At 39.5% G+C, this 12689-nt stretch overlaps 1 protein-coding gene across 1 annotated transcript; it reads right to left on the bottom strand.

The window, feature by feature from the left end:
• Positions 1–1649: 1649 nt before the first annotated feature.
• LOC147172890 (tumor necrosis factor receptor superfamily member 1A-like) lies at positions 1650–11084 on the bottom strand. Its single transcript, XM_086079495.1, has 10 exons — positions 10920–11084; positions 9492–9583; positions 9287–9392; positions 8326–8451; positions 8010–8165; positions 6426–6504; positions 5504–5559; positions 4863–5035; positions 4673–4787; positions 1650–4526 (listed from the first exon to the last, which is right to left on the bottom strand). The coding sequence occupies exons 2-10, from the start codon at positions 9522–9524 to the stop codon at positions 4210–4212; spliced, it is 1161 nt and encodes a 386-aa protein (XP_085935621.1). The 5' UTR covers positions 9525–9583; positions 10920–11084; the 3' UTR covers positions 1650–4209.
• Positions 11085–12689: the final 1605 nt, after the last annotated feature.

The following is a 12689-nucleotide window of genomic DNA, read 5'->3' as shown; positions in this document are numbered from 1 at the left end:
TAACTTTAATAAATAGGCTTTTTATTTTATTTTTTATTTTTTTACCTGTGGTCCTGTTCCGCTGCTTAGTCAAGCCATGCAAAATGGAGGCTTGGACGCCGCTTTGTGTGCAACAGAGGAGTTTGCTATCCCCCATCTGTGGTTATTTATGCAGCGGTGCCTTGACATAAGAGTGGCCCAACTTACGACTTTTTCAAGACACGAGCTTCCAAAAGGAGGCTTTCAAGCTATTTGATGCCACTCCTAGTTGAAGTTTACAGTCAATTTAATGAATAAACAAACTAACAAACCAATAAATAAAATGACACGGATAAAACCAACCAAACAACTTTGTCTTCCGCTAGCTCAATGCTAGCACACAATGCATAACGCAATAGACGGGCTAATGAATAGCATCAATACTAGTTGTGGTATTATAACACTTTCAGAAACCAATATTTAAACACAAACAGTACACCAACACATAGGCAGATAACATATAACAATATCGACATGCATATATATATATTTTTTTTTAGTGCATAAAACGGTTAATATTATAGCCTATATTGTGAAAATTATTTGCTGGTATTCGGTATACATACAATGTTCCCTCACTCACTGGTGATACGTTCCAAGCCCCACCGCAATAAGTGAATTTCCGCAAAGTAAAGTTTGATTTTTTTCCCCAAATTTTCCCCCCAATTTTTTTCATTTTATTTTGGGGGGATTTACACCTCAGTTAATCCATTATGAACCCTCCCCACACACACGCGACTCACACCCTTCTAAACACTTGTTACACTTAATGAATGTAATTTTTAGCATGCAAAATGTAAAATAAATGCCGAGCTGCTGATGACGTTTTTCTTCTTAATCTTAAAATGGCCCACCTTAACCAAAAAACATGTTACAAATGTCACAAATTGGACACAAATGAAAATCTGCGATACAATGAATCTACAATAACTGAATTGTGAAATTGCGAGGGAACAATGTTGGCTATATTTTAGACAAGACACCCAGCTTTGCTCGGGGATTCCGTCCCTGTCCCGGAGCTTCACGATCTGAAACTACGCAATGACACAATGTAAAAAATAATGATAATAGTTCAAACAAAGACATACATTGAGAGCGATAATCAGCAGGGCAGGAACAAAATGAGGTAAACACATCAGAATTAGGCTACCAAAAATAAGAAATAAAATAAAAGGCATTAGTCAGGTCACACAAGACGAAGATTGTGTGTGGGATACTACGAATACAAAAAAAAAAAAATACAAAAAAATCCACTTTACTGTACAATTTTGATTCCAGCAATACCACCAGGTCGCCTGTAGGTGGCAGTATTTCCCTGCAAATACCACAATCATCCACCATTACAGGTAAAACAAACAAACAAGTAGTTCTACTTTATTTAAATTTTTAGCACCGTCGTTTTTAAGCGCAATAAGTTGGCAAGTCTTTACTTGTTACCAAAGTTAAGGGAAATCATGAGCAACGTGCGTCACAGCCTCAGCAAGCCGCACACAATTACAAACGAGTTCAACTTCTCGTGGGAATGTTGACGGGCGTCGTGCTTGCAGCTCAAAGTGAGATCATCAAACCCTCAATCATCACTTGAACGCAACCCCCCCCCCCCCCCCAAAAAAAAAAAACATGACAGGGCGCACAAATCAATTGACCTTTTATTCCAGTAAAGACAGAACGGGTTTTGTTAGGAGCTCGTCAACACACAAATACTGTAGGCCTACACACACATTTCATAATGTCCATAAATATCTTGCACAACGTGGCTGACGTGAACTTGGCACAAAGACTGGTAAAAATGGGTTGAAACAAGGTGCGGCCTTTCTTTAATGCTGATGAATAATTCTTCCATGATGCTCAGAAAATTGGGTGAGTTTGTTTCAAGTGCTGGCAATGAAACTCACCGCGGCGCAGCTGCTCACAAAGAGGCTTTAACAGAGATACAGCGAGACCGGAAGAGTCACAGAAAGGCATAAAAACAACAACTATAAAAACATTCTTGTTAAACAACAGCACGTTGTGCAAAAAAAGCACTGAAGCATTGAACAGTTATTCAGAAGTTTAGATGCTCAAATTAGGTTCCCCTTTAAAAGGTTATACTGCATTTAATTTCAGGTCCATTCTGAAATTTCTCCCGAAAGCCTTTTTGTGAGGATCTACGGTTTTAAAATATCTAAAGTGAAGAGCACTTGTAACATAAGCGCATGCTATACAATGAATCAGTCCAATATGGAATGATAAAAAGATTCGGAAAAAAACTACTGTGAAGCAATATATACAGAAGAATTATATACAAACAGCATGTGTGGCTTCCCGCTCAGAACGGGAAATTGCTAGCTTAAACAGTGCAAGACCGGACTGGAATAAATATTAGTTGTGGAATAGCACTGATGTTACGTTTACCAGGCCCTAAGCACAATTTCATTCAGGGCCATCCTCCCCATGTTAAAAAGAAACAAATCAAAAAACAAACCCAAAAAACTCACTTTGTAATTAGACTTAAAAATTAGTGTTATTTATTTTATTTCCCCTTTTTTTTTTTTTTTACTAATGTATTTGTTAATTTTATTATCGTAATACTGTATATATTTCTTTAATTTACCTGTATATTGGGTGTTGGGTGAAAATGTTTAGCTAAATAAACAGTTCGGGCTAACTTTATTTTGTTACGGTTGTCGTTTTCTATAAATGCACACACACTGTAAAAAGTAACTTCTTCTTTCTACAAAGACATTTGCCCAAAAAAAAAAACATTTTTTCTTTTTAAAGCATCCTCTGGCCCCAAGCAGCAGCTTATTTTGCGTATAGACTTTTTGAAATTTAGTGTTCTCTCTTTAAAAGTAGAACCTTCATCCTCGACACTGACCAGCGGCCGACAAAAAACACATCACAAATACATTATGCTTAAATAGTAAAATAATCATAATAATCTTCACCTAAAAAAAAGGTTTGTTTGGAAATATATTAATTGGGAAAATATTATGGGATTTTTTTTTCAGTGGAAAAAAAAATCCCATATCTGTCCATTTATGCATCAAAATTCTACCACTTCTCAAAAGTTTGATGTTCCAAACTTGGATTTGAAAATAATTTATGAAGGTGGTCTAAAAACATTTTTAAAAGAACAGATGAGAATATTTCTGGTAATTGTGGGTTTTTTCAGTTTTATTGTTTAGTTTAGTTTTTGGGAAGTAGGGTGGAAGGGGGGGGGGGGGGGGGGTGGAAAAGTATTTATAATAAAAAATATATATCTTTTTTTAAATATTATAATTTGTTCATGTGTTATACTGATAGAGAGAAGAATAAAATGCTCTAAACAGGCCCAGATTTTGTACCGACTAAATCAATTTGTCAGTAGAGACGAGATTACCGCTATTTGAGTAGATATACATTTTAGATTCTGACGGTATGATATCCATGAAAAAAATATCACGCTATCAATATTTGTCAACACAATCTATTTAATTTTTAAACAAAATATAGAATATTTATTTTAATATGTATTTATTTCATCATAATTGAGTGCATTAAGAAACTTGAACATTCTTCCGTTTTAATTCTTCCGAGCAAGTAACAGTATCCCATCACTGGTGAGCTATTTTTAGAACATGCCTGTGGGCTACCAATGTTGTGCTTTTTGTTTGTTTTTCCTTCAGATGGATCGGCCAACCACATTGCGCCATGCTTAGAAGCCCCCTCAAAAAGGACAGAGGAGCTCATCACCAATGACAGCCAGTGTGAATGATTATTGAACCCTTGACCAAACCGTCAAACCGGTCATCAGACCAGGCCTAGTACTTTTTATGACATTTTTTTTGTCATTGTGCCACGAGGTCTCTCTAATTGGTTGAATCGAGCTTGGAAAACAGAACCTCAAGCATTCCTAAACTGTATTTACAACGTTGACCATGACTGGAGTGTCAATTCCTCGCAGACGTTCGCCATTCTCCACGGGGCTTGGTCTTGAATTCCCGTACATATTTCTGTTTCTCCTTGCGGCAGGTGGCAGCTTCACATCGACTGCGGCACGATAGTCCCTGCTAATCCAGTGAGCGTCCGCAAACCATTTGATCTTTCGGTAGTCAGGAATGAAAAGACTTGGAATGCTCCCAGTCTGTCCTTGAGGTCCGGATAGAGAACAATCACCCAGATTCAGGTGTGTGTTTTTTTTTGTGGTCCCACTTGGCACACCTGAGATTTTTAATGAATGCTATACTTTGTCTCCAGCTCCTCGGCCACGCCCCCAAGGTGCATGTGTCCGAGTTTGAGCAAAAGCTCCTGCAGCAAAGTCAAATGCAGTATTCCGCCTCGACCTCCGCCGCCGCCGCCGCCGCCACCCGCGACCTGCGAGCGCCCTTCTGCCCACGCTTTCAGCATTTGGTAATGGGCCTCCTTGCTGGCGCGGTTGTCCAGCTCGGCCCGTTCGATAACCGTCTCGCTCACGCCGAGGGAACGCACCAGCTGCTTGACCTGCGTCACGGGAACCAAGTCGAGCAGCGCGTAGATGAGGTCGTGGGCTGCGAGATAGACGAGAACACAAAGATGATTCAAAGTGCTGAAGCAATATTTTTTAGATTACATTGCGATCGGTGGCTGTGCAGCCCGAAAGTTGAAATCCTTTATTGACCCCCGCCCCCGGTCCCTTGCGTGCAAAAACACTCACTCTTGATCTCCCGCGGGACGCAGTCGGGCAGATTGGAACTGCCCTGGCAAGGCAGCTCGCTCTTAGGACAATCGATCACAGCAATGATTGACACTTCCTCATTCTGAAACAAGGCCTGCAACGCGGGTGGGGACGACACAGCGTTAATGGCGCTTCCCACATGCCGCGCACACGCACGCAGTTAACGTACCTCCGACGACTCCGGCGGCGTCTCCGTCGTTTGGAGCGCAGATTTGCGCAGCGACTTTTTGGTGAAACGCTTGGTGGCCATGTAAACGATGAGCGCCATCAACGACATCACGGCCACAACCACCACGCCGGCCAGGATGTGAATGAGGGGTCCACTTTCGCTCACTGGAGAATCTACGCAGACGCAAGGGGGGGACACGGGGGCGTGAGATGGACATGCTTCCGAAACCGCACGCACCATTATGCAATCTGTTACAGTAGCTGGCAACAAAAGTGAGTAAACCCCACAGGGAAAGGGGTGTTAATAGAAGAATATAAATCAAAAGGAGCATCATTTTAAATATTAATACAGTAATATAATTAGCTTAATAGCATAAATGATTAAGTACCGGTAATATTTAGCTGAATATCAAAATATGTTTTCAAAATTTATATATCTATATATAAAAAATAAAAGGTTTATATACATTTTATAATTTGAATCCACCCTAAATTCTACACTTTCATTAATCCAAGTCCCAAGTCTTTATTCATCAAGACTGACCTATAATTCACTGGCAAATGAAAAGAAATGGCAAAAAATGCCATATTTTATTAAATGTGTCTAACGCATTCTCGTAACCTGGTGGTTTTTGTGCTTACCCGCAGATTTGTGGGAAGGAAGCGTCTTGCAGAGATGCTCGCACTCTGTTGTGCAACTGTGGAAAGACACGCAGAGGAAGTGTGGCTTTAAAGTACAGTAGCAAATAGCACAAATATTAATAAATTGAGCTCTGCTTGAAGTCCTCATGTGTAATGTGAAAATAAAAACGTTGCATACATTTTACACATCAAAGACAAAAGTGTTGTTAAAAAGCCTGCCAAATTCAAAGAAAAAAAAAAGTGTATTTAAAAAATGTAGCGGGCTAGCTTCTAGGGCTAACGTCATACTAGCCTGCTAGTGAGCGAGCGGGCTAACTTCATACTCGCCTGCTAGTGGGCTAGTAGGCTAACATCGTACTAGCCCGCTAGCTTGCTACGGGCTAATGTCATACTAGCCTGCTTGAGAGCTATTATGCTAAGTTGTTACTTGTTTGCACCAAACCGTGCTCAATTTTAATTTGATGGTTTTTAAATTCATAAATCATTTTCAATATTTTTTTCATTTAAATTCATAATGATGGTTTTAAACGATCACACAAACACATGTATGTTGTTCAACACGATTGTTTTTCTTGGGTCACAGGTCCCTTTATCACTAGGCAGAGTTTATATAGGGCTAAATGATGACTGCCCCATCGCACAATGAAAAGCCACACCCACCGTTTTGAATAACCACCGTACAAGAAGCGGCATTCCAAAAGCAATACAAGTTTATTCAGAAACATAATGTCTCACTAATTACTTTTACAATTCTCTGTATTAAATATATATATATATATATATATAACTAAAATTAGAATGGAATAGCTTCTCTTTCCTCCTGCTGCTGATGGAAAAAGTTTCGGTTCAACAAAACCACTTCCCCCCCATACCAATCTCGGCGTTGCAAGAATAAACAACGCGCACACAAGCGCACACTCACCTCTTGCATGGCTCACACTTCCTGTTCACTCTGAAGTAATCCTCCTTGCATTCGCACACAATGTTCCTCTCCGCCGAACCTGCGTATAGTCATTCATATTTTAGAAAAACGTACAACGGGGATCGATGCTGTTCGGAAGAATTTCTATGTCGTGCTGAGCTTTCCATTTTTCAATTGGCAATCAGCCGGTGACCCAGCAATAGGTTGTATTGCTTCAGATAAGACGGTTCCGATATGAACAAAATAGTTGTTAAAAGCTCACGCGATTTCAAAAGGGATCACGGTAAACTTTGTTTTCATCAGGAAATTGTACAAAGAAAATTGGTGGTAGCCTTTTTTCTTATTTCGAAGCTGGTTGATGACTCCCCATGTGGCTTTTATGTTATTTCAGGCCCCTTTTAACTCACCTGAATAGTACTTTTTCTTCATATTTGTAATAAAATAATTATATTTATTTCGGTGCTGTTTATAATTACTAGTATTCATAGGAGATGGATTTTTAATCTTCTTTTTTTTTAAAGCCTAATCTACACCTGCAAAGATTTGCAGTGTTCTGGGGTAAACCATGGCTTCTTTTTTTTCTTTTTTTTTTTACAGCACGTAGTTTTTTGGTTTGCTTGTTGGGCATCATTATGAATATAAACATCATCCCGTGGAACATCATCAATCAGCTCCCCAAAACATTCAATACTTCTTTGAAAATTGTATTAACTGAGGTTTGGACATGGTAGTCAACAAATTATTAAGTTGATCAATATGGAAATATTTGCAACTTTCTGACGTGGGAAAAAAAAAATCTTAACTATGAGACTTGGGGCTCTGTGTATTTTTCTCAGTTGGAGGGGTGTGGCCCTTTTTTAGTCAGTATGGCGCAAATAGCTTAGAAGAAAAATGCACACAAACTGGATTGATGTGCGCAGCAAAAGCAAATAGGCAAATATACGCTCCTAAATGTTTCACATTTTATGGATATTTAGCAGTACACCTTAGGAGGTTGTAAAAAAAAAAAAAAAAGCGTTCTTACATTCAAACATGATATTTAATGTCTAATGTTACAAATTTAAATATTATAAAATGTATATCATTATCATAAGTTGTCTGCCGCTGGTGCGGACATTTAATTTCCTGTTTCTGCTGCGGTCACAGCAGGACAGCCAAGAGCTTGGTTGCCTTAAAATGTTGATGTTCTTCTCAACACTGGTTTCATGACGAAAAGTAAGTACGGGTAAATATTATTTTCTCATATCCGTATGTGTCAGCTAGCAGAATTAGCGCACTAGCAGTGGCCACAAGCCGTTCGCATCACTAATTATTAGCACATAAGTAACGCCCAACACAACGATTGTTCCTCTTTTGGGCGGGGTGTGGAATTTATGTTCAAATACATGTGGGATTTTCATAACGCCACTAAAATGTAATTATTTTTTTTTTATGGCCACAAGATGTACAGTATAAATAAAGTTGAGTTGTGATCTTGGGGTGGCGTATTATTCACGGGAAATTACGGTATCGAATGACCAAAGAATTGTTGGTTGCCACTTCAAGATGGAAAGAGAAAACAATACCCTCACAGGGAAGACTTACATTTTTGGACCTCCCTCTCATCCGAGCCGCACAGCGTGCATTTTCGACACTCGGTGGTCTCCGAGTCGATGGTGAAGGTGTAGTAGCCGTCCTCGCAGCGGCACAGAGTGTTTCGGTACCGTTCACATTTCGATACTTCCACTTCGTGCTTCAGCTCTGCGGGGACAGAAATTTGGAAGTCGTTTGAGCATTTACGCACAGCATAATTAATTCCTAATTTAGCGCACTAGCATGCATGCCGCTGTACATTCATCCTGCTTTTGAAGCTGTTGTGTTAAAGTTCAAACTCATCGAAAACACGATCATGTCTTCTTACTTTTGCAGGGTTTGCATCGCATGCAGTTGGGTGAGTAATTCATTTGGTCCATAAACTGGTCTTCGGGACACGCCGTGCAGTTACTTCTCATCCCATCGGCGCTGCACTTTGCCACCAGTTTGAAACCTGAACGACAGAAGCAATGATTCCGATTCAGACATCACGATTCAGTTCATTTGCAGCTGAAAAAGGATTAAAAGTATGTCGAAATCAAGCTGTTCTCTCGACTTCTAAGCCTTGTGGGCGTGTCCGCTGAATACATTGGAGCCACGCCCCAATCAACTGTCAAGCAAATTCTTCCCCTCCCAATGGATGCTATTTCTTGTCGCATTTTTCTTATGCCGACACATAAATACACATTTGAACCGTGAAAATATATCCGCCGCAACAATGGGGCACTCTAAAGCGGCCGCGCCAGCCTGAAGTCCACATGCTGACTGTCCAGTCGGACGGACTCCCCCACCGCGTTCTTTTGTCTTTCTCTGTGTGACATGCGCACACTCACATGCTGACAATGAGGCGCTTGGAAGTGGACTACCCAATGGGATAACGTATGTACATTGGAACTGTTAAGCGGAATTGTCAGTATCTCCTGAAAGTAACTAATAGAAGAGCTTGTAACCTCATTTTGTTACTTTTAAAGTCAAGTAATCGGGACAAGTAACTAAGTTCTTTTAAAATCAAGTAATCAGTAAAGTAACTAAATTACTTTTAAAATCAAGTAATCCATGAAGTAACAAAGTTACTTTTAAAATCAAGAAATCAGGGAAAGTAAGTTACTACTAAAATCAAGTAAAGTAAAGTAACTAAGTTACTTTTACAAGTAACCCATAAAGTACCTAAGTTACTTTTAAAATGAGCGAGGATTTGATGCAAGACTGGGATAAAAGAATCTTCTGGGTACAAGTAAAAAAAAAAAAAAGTCAATGTGATCATTGTTACCATGTTGACGCCAACTTACCCCGTGGACATTTGTTGCAGCAAAAGTTGTTTACAGCGTAGTCTCCGTCTGGACATGTCTTCTCCTTGAGGGTGGGAATTAGTGCCAACGTGGGTGTCAACACGCACTGTCAAACAAAGCAGATGATGCTGGTGAGACCACATTCTGTTACGCTTCATGTCCTGGGGGTGATAACACAAAAAAAAATGCAAAAGTGGCGACTCACCGTCAACAGGACTAGGTTGCCAAGCGCGGCCATCTTGCTGTGCCTGCAGCCCGTCCTACGCTTCAGATGAGTCCATTGGAGGCGCCAAGCACCTATGAGCAAAATAATCGTAATAAAAAAAAACAAAAAAACATTAAATGTTCTGAACTCCTGTTTCAATGTCAGTAGTTGTATCAAGCAGTATGACATCTGTATTGATGTTCAGTAACTCAACTTCCCATAGGTGAAGAATTGTGATTTAATCATCGATGATAGTGACCCTGTTAGCTTAATGCTAACAATGCTAACATATACAAAATGCCATATACGGGCTATGGGTAATTAGCATTGATGCTACGAGCATTTTAGGGAGCATGTTAGTGTTTAAATATAAAATCTTTGATTCGCTTTTGTTTGATGTGCCAGTTTTACAGTAAACTTAAAAATATATATATATTTTTTTTAATTTTCCACACAGTCCCAAGGCAATTCATTCGGGTTGATTCTTAGATGGAAAGCAAAGAATTGAGCCAAAAAAACAAAAATGTACACAAGGATAATTATGTCTTCTGGAAAAGAAAGTCTTGTTGAACTGGTTCGAAATATGTCACACCCTCAATTAGTATTGTGCTTTTACTTGGCAGAAGTAAACATTTTAATGGTGCATTTTAAAAGATTTGCATAGTTATATTGGTTTCACAACTATATAAGCACACTATCCAGTTAATAAAAGGTGATTCAAAAAGTTTGATTTGATCATATAATTAAAAAAAAGTTTGCAATGGAACATTAGATCGACTTAGGAGGCCACCTGCTGTATATTCTGTATATTAATCCTCATGTCAACTTTTTATGAGCATAGCTAGAAAATTGCCATGATTCACTCTTCGTTGTCCTGTGCACGTTTTCTTACACATGGTTGTTCTTAGCGATCTAAACTTCCAGGAAATAATTTTGAACATTTTTTTTTACGCGCGAGTAGGCTACTTTATTTCGTTTGGTTACGACTACTTACACATCCTTAATTATATTTCTCCCCTTTTTTAAGACAACCAAAACCCTGAAAATATCACGTCAATTTATTGTGAATTTAGTTTACTGAATTGTCCCCATTAAATAAAACAGAACAAGTCAAATGTTAGCCCAAGCGAAAAATTCATTGGACGTGTAGGAGACGATATGTCGTAAAACGCGCAGATTTCAAGCAGGTGTAACTTTAAAAGTTGTCACGATGACTAATAAATCGCGCGAATCACTCGTTGACGGCGTCAAAGTCGAACGTATACTGAAAATTAGACCTTTTTTTTTTTTTTTTTTAAATCGCGGTTGTGTCTCACGTCAGCTTCCGGCTGAGCGCCGCCGTAACGCGTAACAAGGTGGAAGATTGCAGACTGATTTGGTACGTAAACGCGGCTTAACTCGTCCGCTTGAGTTTGTCTTTTTTTTTACCTGGACAAGGAGCGCTGCGAGCGGCCAGTGAATCCGGATCCAATCCGAGTTGAAATAAACAACAAAACGGAGATGTCACCTAACGCGAAGAAGAGCACACCGAGAGAGGGAGGCGGCGTCAAACGGGAAATAGAGTCACGTCATCATTTCAAGGAAATCTTCGTTGGGCATTTAACCCTCTCCAACCAACAAGTCGACGGATGGATGGATTGTGAGGGAGGGCAGAGAGAGAGAGAGAGAGAGAGAGAGAGAGAGAGAGAGAGAGAGAGAGAGAGAGAGAGAGAGAGAGAGAGAGAGAGAGAGAGAGAGAGAGATACCTCAAAAATGCAAAGGATGGTCTTTTCAATGTGGATTCAATGTTAATTAAAAAAATATATATTTATCAATTCTGTTATTTCTATGAAAACAATTCTACAGAGTGAACTACAGTCTTAATGAACTGCAATAAAGTACTGCATAATCCTGCATGAGGCATTAATCATCTGCAGGATTCCCCCCCCCCCCCTTCTTTTTCTCTCTGGGCCTTTAAGAGGGGCTTGATTGATAGGAAAGGGGGGTGATATTGAGAAAATAATTTGTAAATATATTTTAAAATATCAAATACAATGCTGGCTAACTGGGGCTGCACATATTTCTGAGTAGGCTACAGCCCCCCCCCCCCACCCCCTTAGCCTTAGTGTAGCACTATCCCTGTTCATTTTTAGAACTATTCTAAAATTAAATTGTGCAAGCACAGCAAGTAATACTGTTTAAATGTGTATTTAATAATCAAATGTTAAACAAATTAAACAAATATATAATTATGTACTGAATAAATAAGAAATGCACTGCATTTTTTAAATTAAATTAAAGATATCCATGCGATCCATCCCTTGACTGCTCACTCTCACGTTCACATCTTCACCAAAAGAAAACTTGAAAATCACTTCGGCAATAAACCACTGCAATAGTCATAAACTCCCATAACAATTGACACATTGTTGAAAAAAAAATACCTCACTGACAGTTTTAATTACAAGCCGAGCATTGTGACAGCAGCTCAACAAAGTATCTTCAAGGTGTAAACCTTTTTTCTTGTCACTGCATGCGTACTGTACAAACACTGAATACCAGACTCAAAAAGTCACAAAGTCAAAGATGTGTTTCACCACCACAAAGAGGTCACCGAGTTCCCGCCACTCGGCTTCCACTCCCAAGTGTCTCTTGTGTTAAGCTTGACATGTGACAAGCCTGGCAGCAAACGCTGTCGGGTCAGCGCGCAGTCGCCATGTTGAGTCAACATGTCAGACACTTCCCGTTTTGCACTTCACGTGTCTCGCCGTCAGTTTTGGTAGAAATGAGTTTGAGCAAGGGGCCGCTTTTGTTGTCGAGCAGTCGGCGCGATGTACTGAAAATGAAGTCATGTCATTAACAATGACTCGCAAACATACAAGAGCTCTCTTTTACGGGGTTTTTTTATTTATTTTGGGCCAAACACTCATATCACAACAAGTGAAGTCATGCTGGCCACACAGCGGCTTGATGATTATCTCTTTGCGACCACACTTAGGACCGCTTACAACTAATGATTGCATGTTGTTTCGCTTTATCGTGGGACGTTCACGAACCCACTATCACTGAAACCTTTCATCACAGGGGAAGACGCAATGTGTGAAAATCCATCCAACCAAAAAAAAATAAAAATAAATAACTTTCCTCCTCCCACAGACTTTAAACATATTAAAACACACTTTTTAAAAAAAAATACATTGTTAATACATGCACTTGAAC

This window comes from Leptonotus elevatus, chromosome 6 (assembly GCF_054856555.1).
Source record: "Leptonotus elevatus isolate MCC_2025b chromosome 6, RoL_Lele_1.0, whole genome shotgun sequence".
Lineage (NCBI taxonomy): Eukaryota > Metazoa > Chordata > Actinopteri > Syngnathiformes > Syngnathidae > Leptonotus > Leptonotus elevatus.
This window is presented reverse-complemented; position numbering and strand designations above follow the sequence as displayed.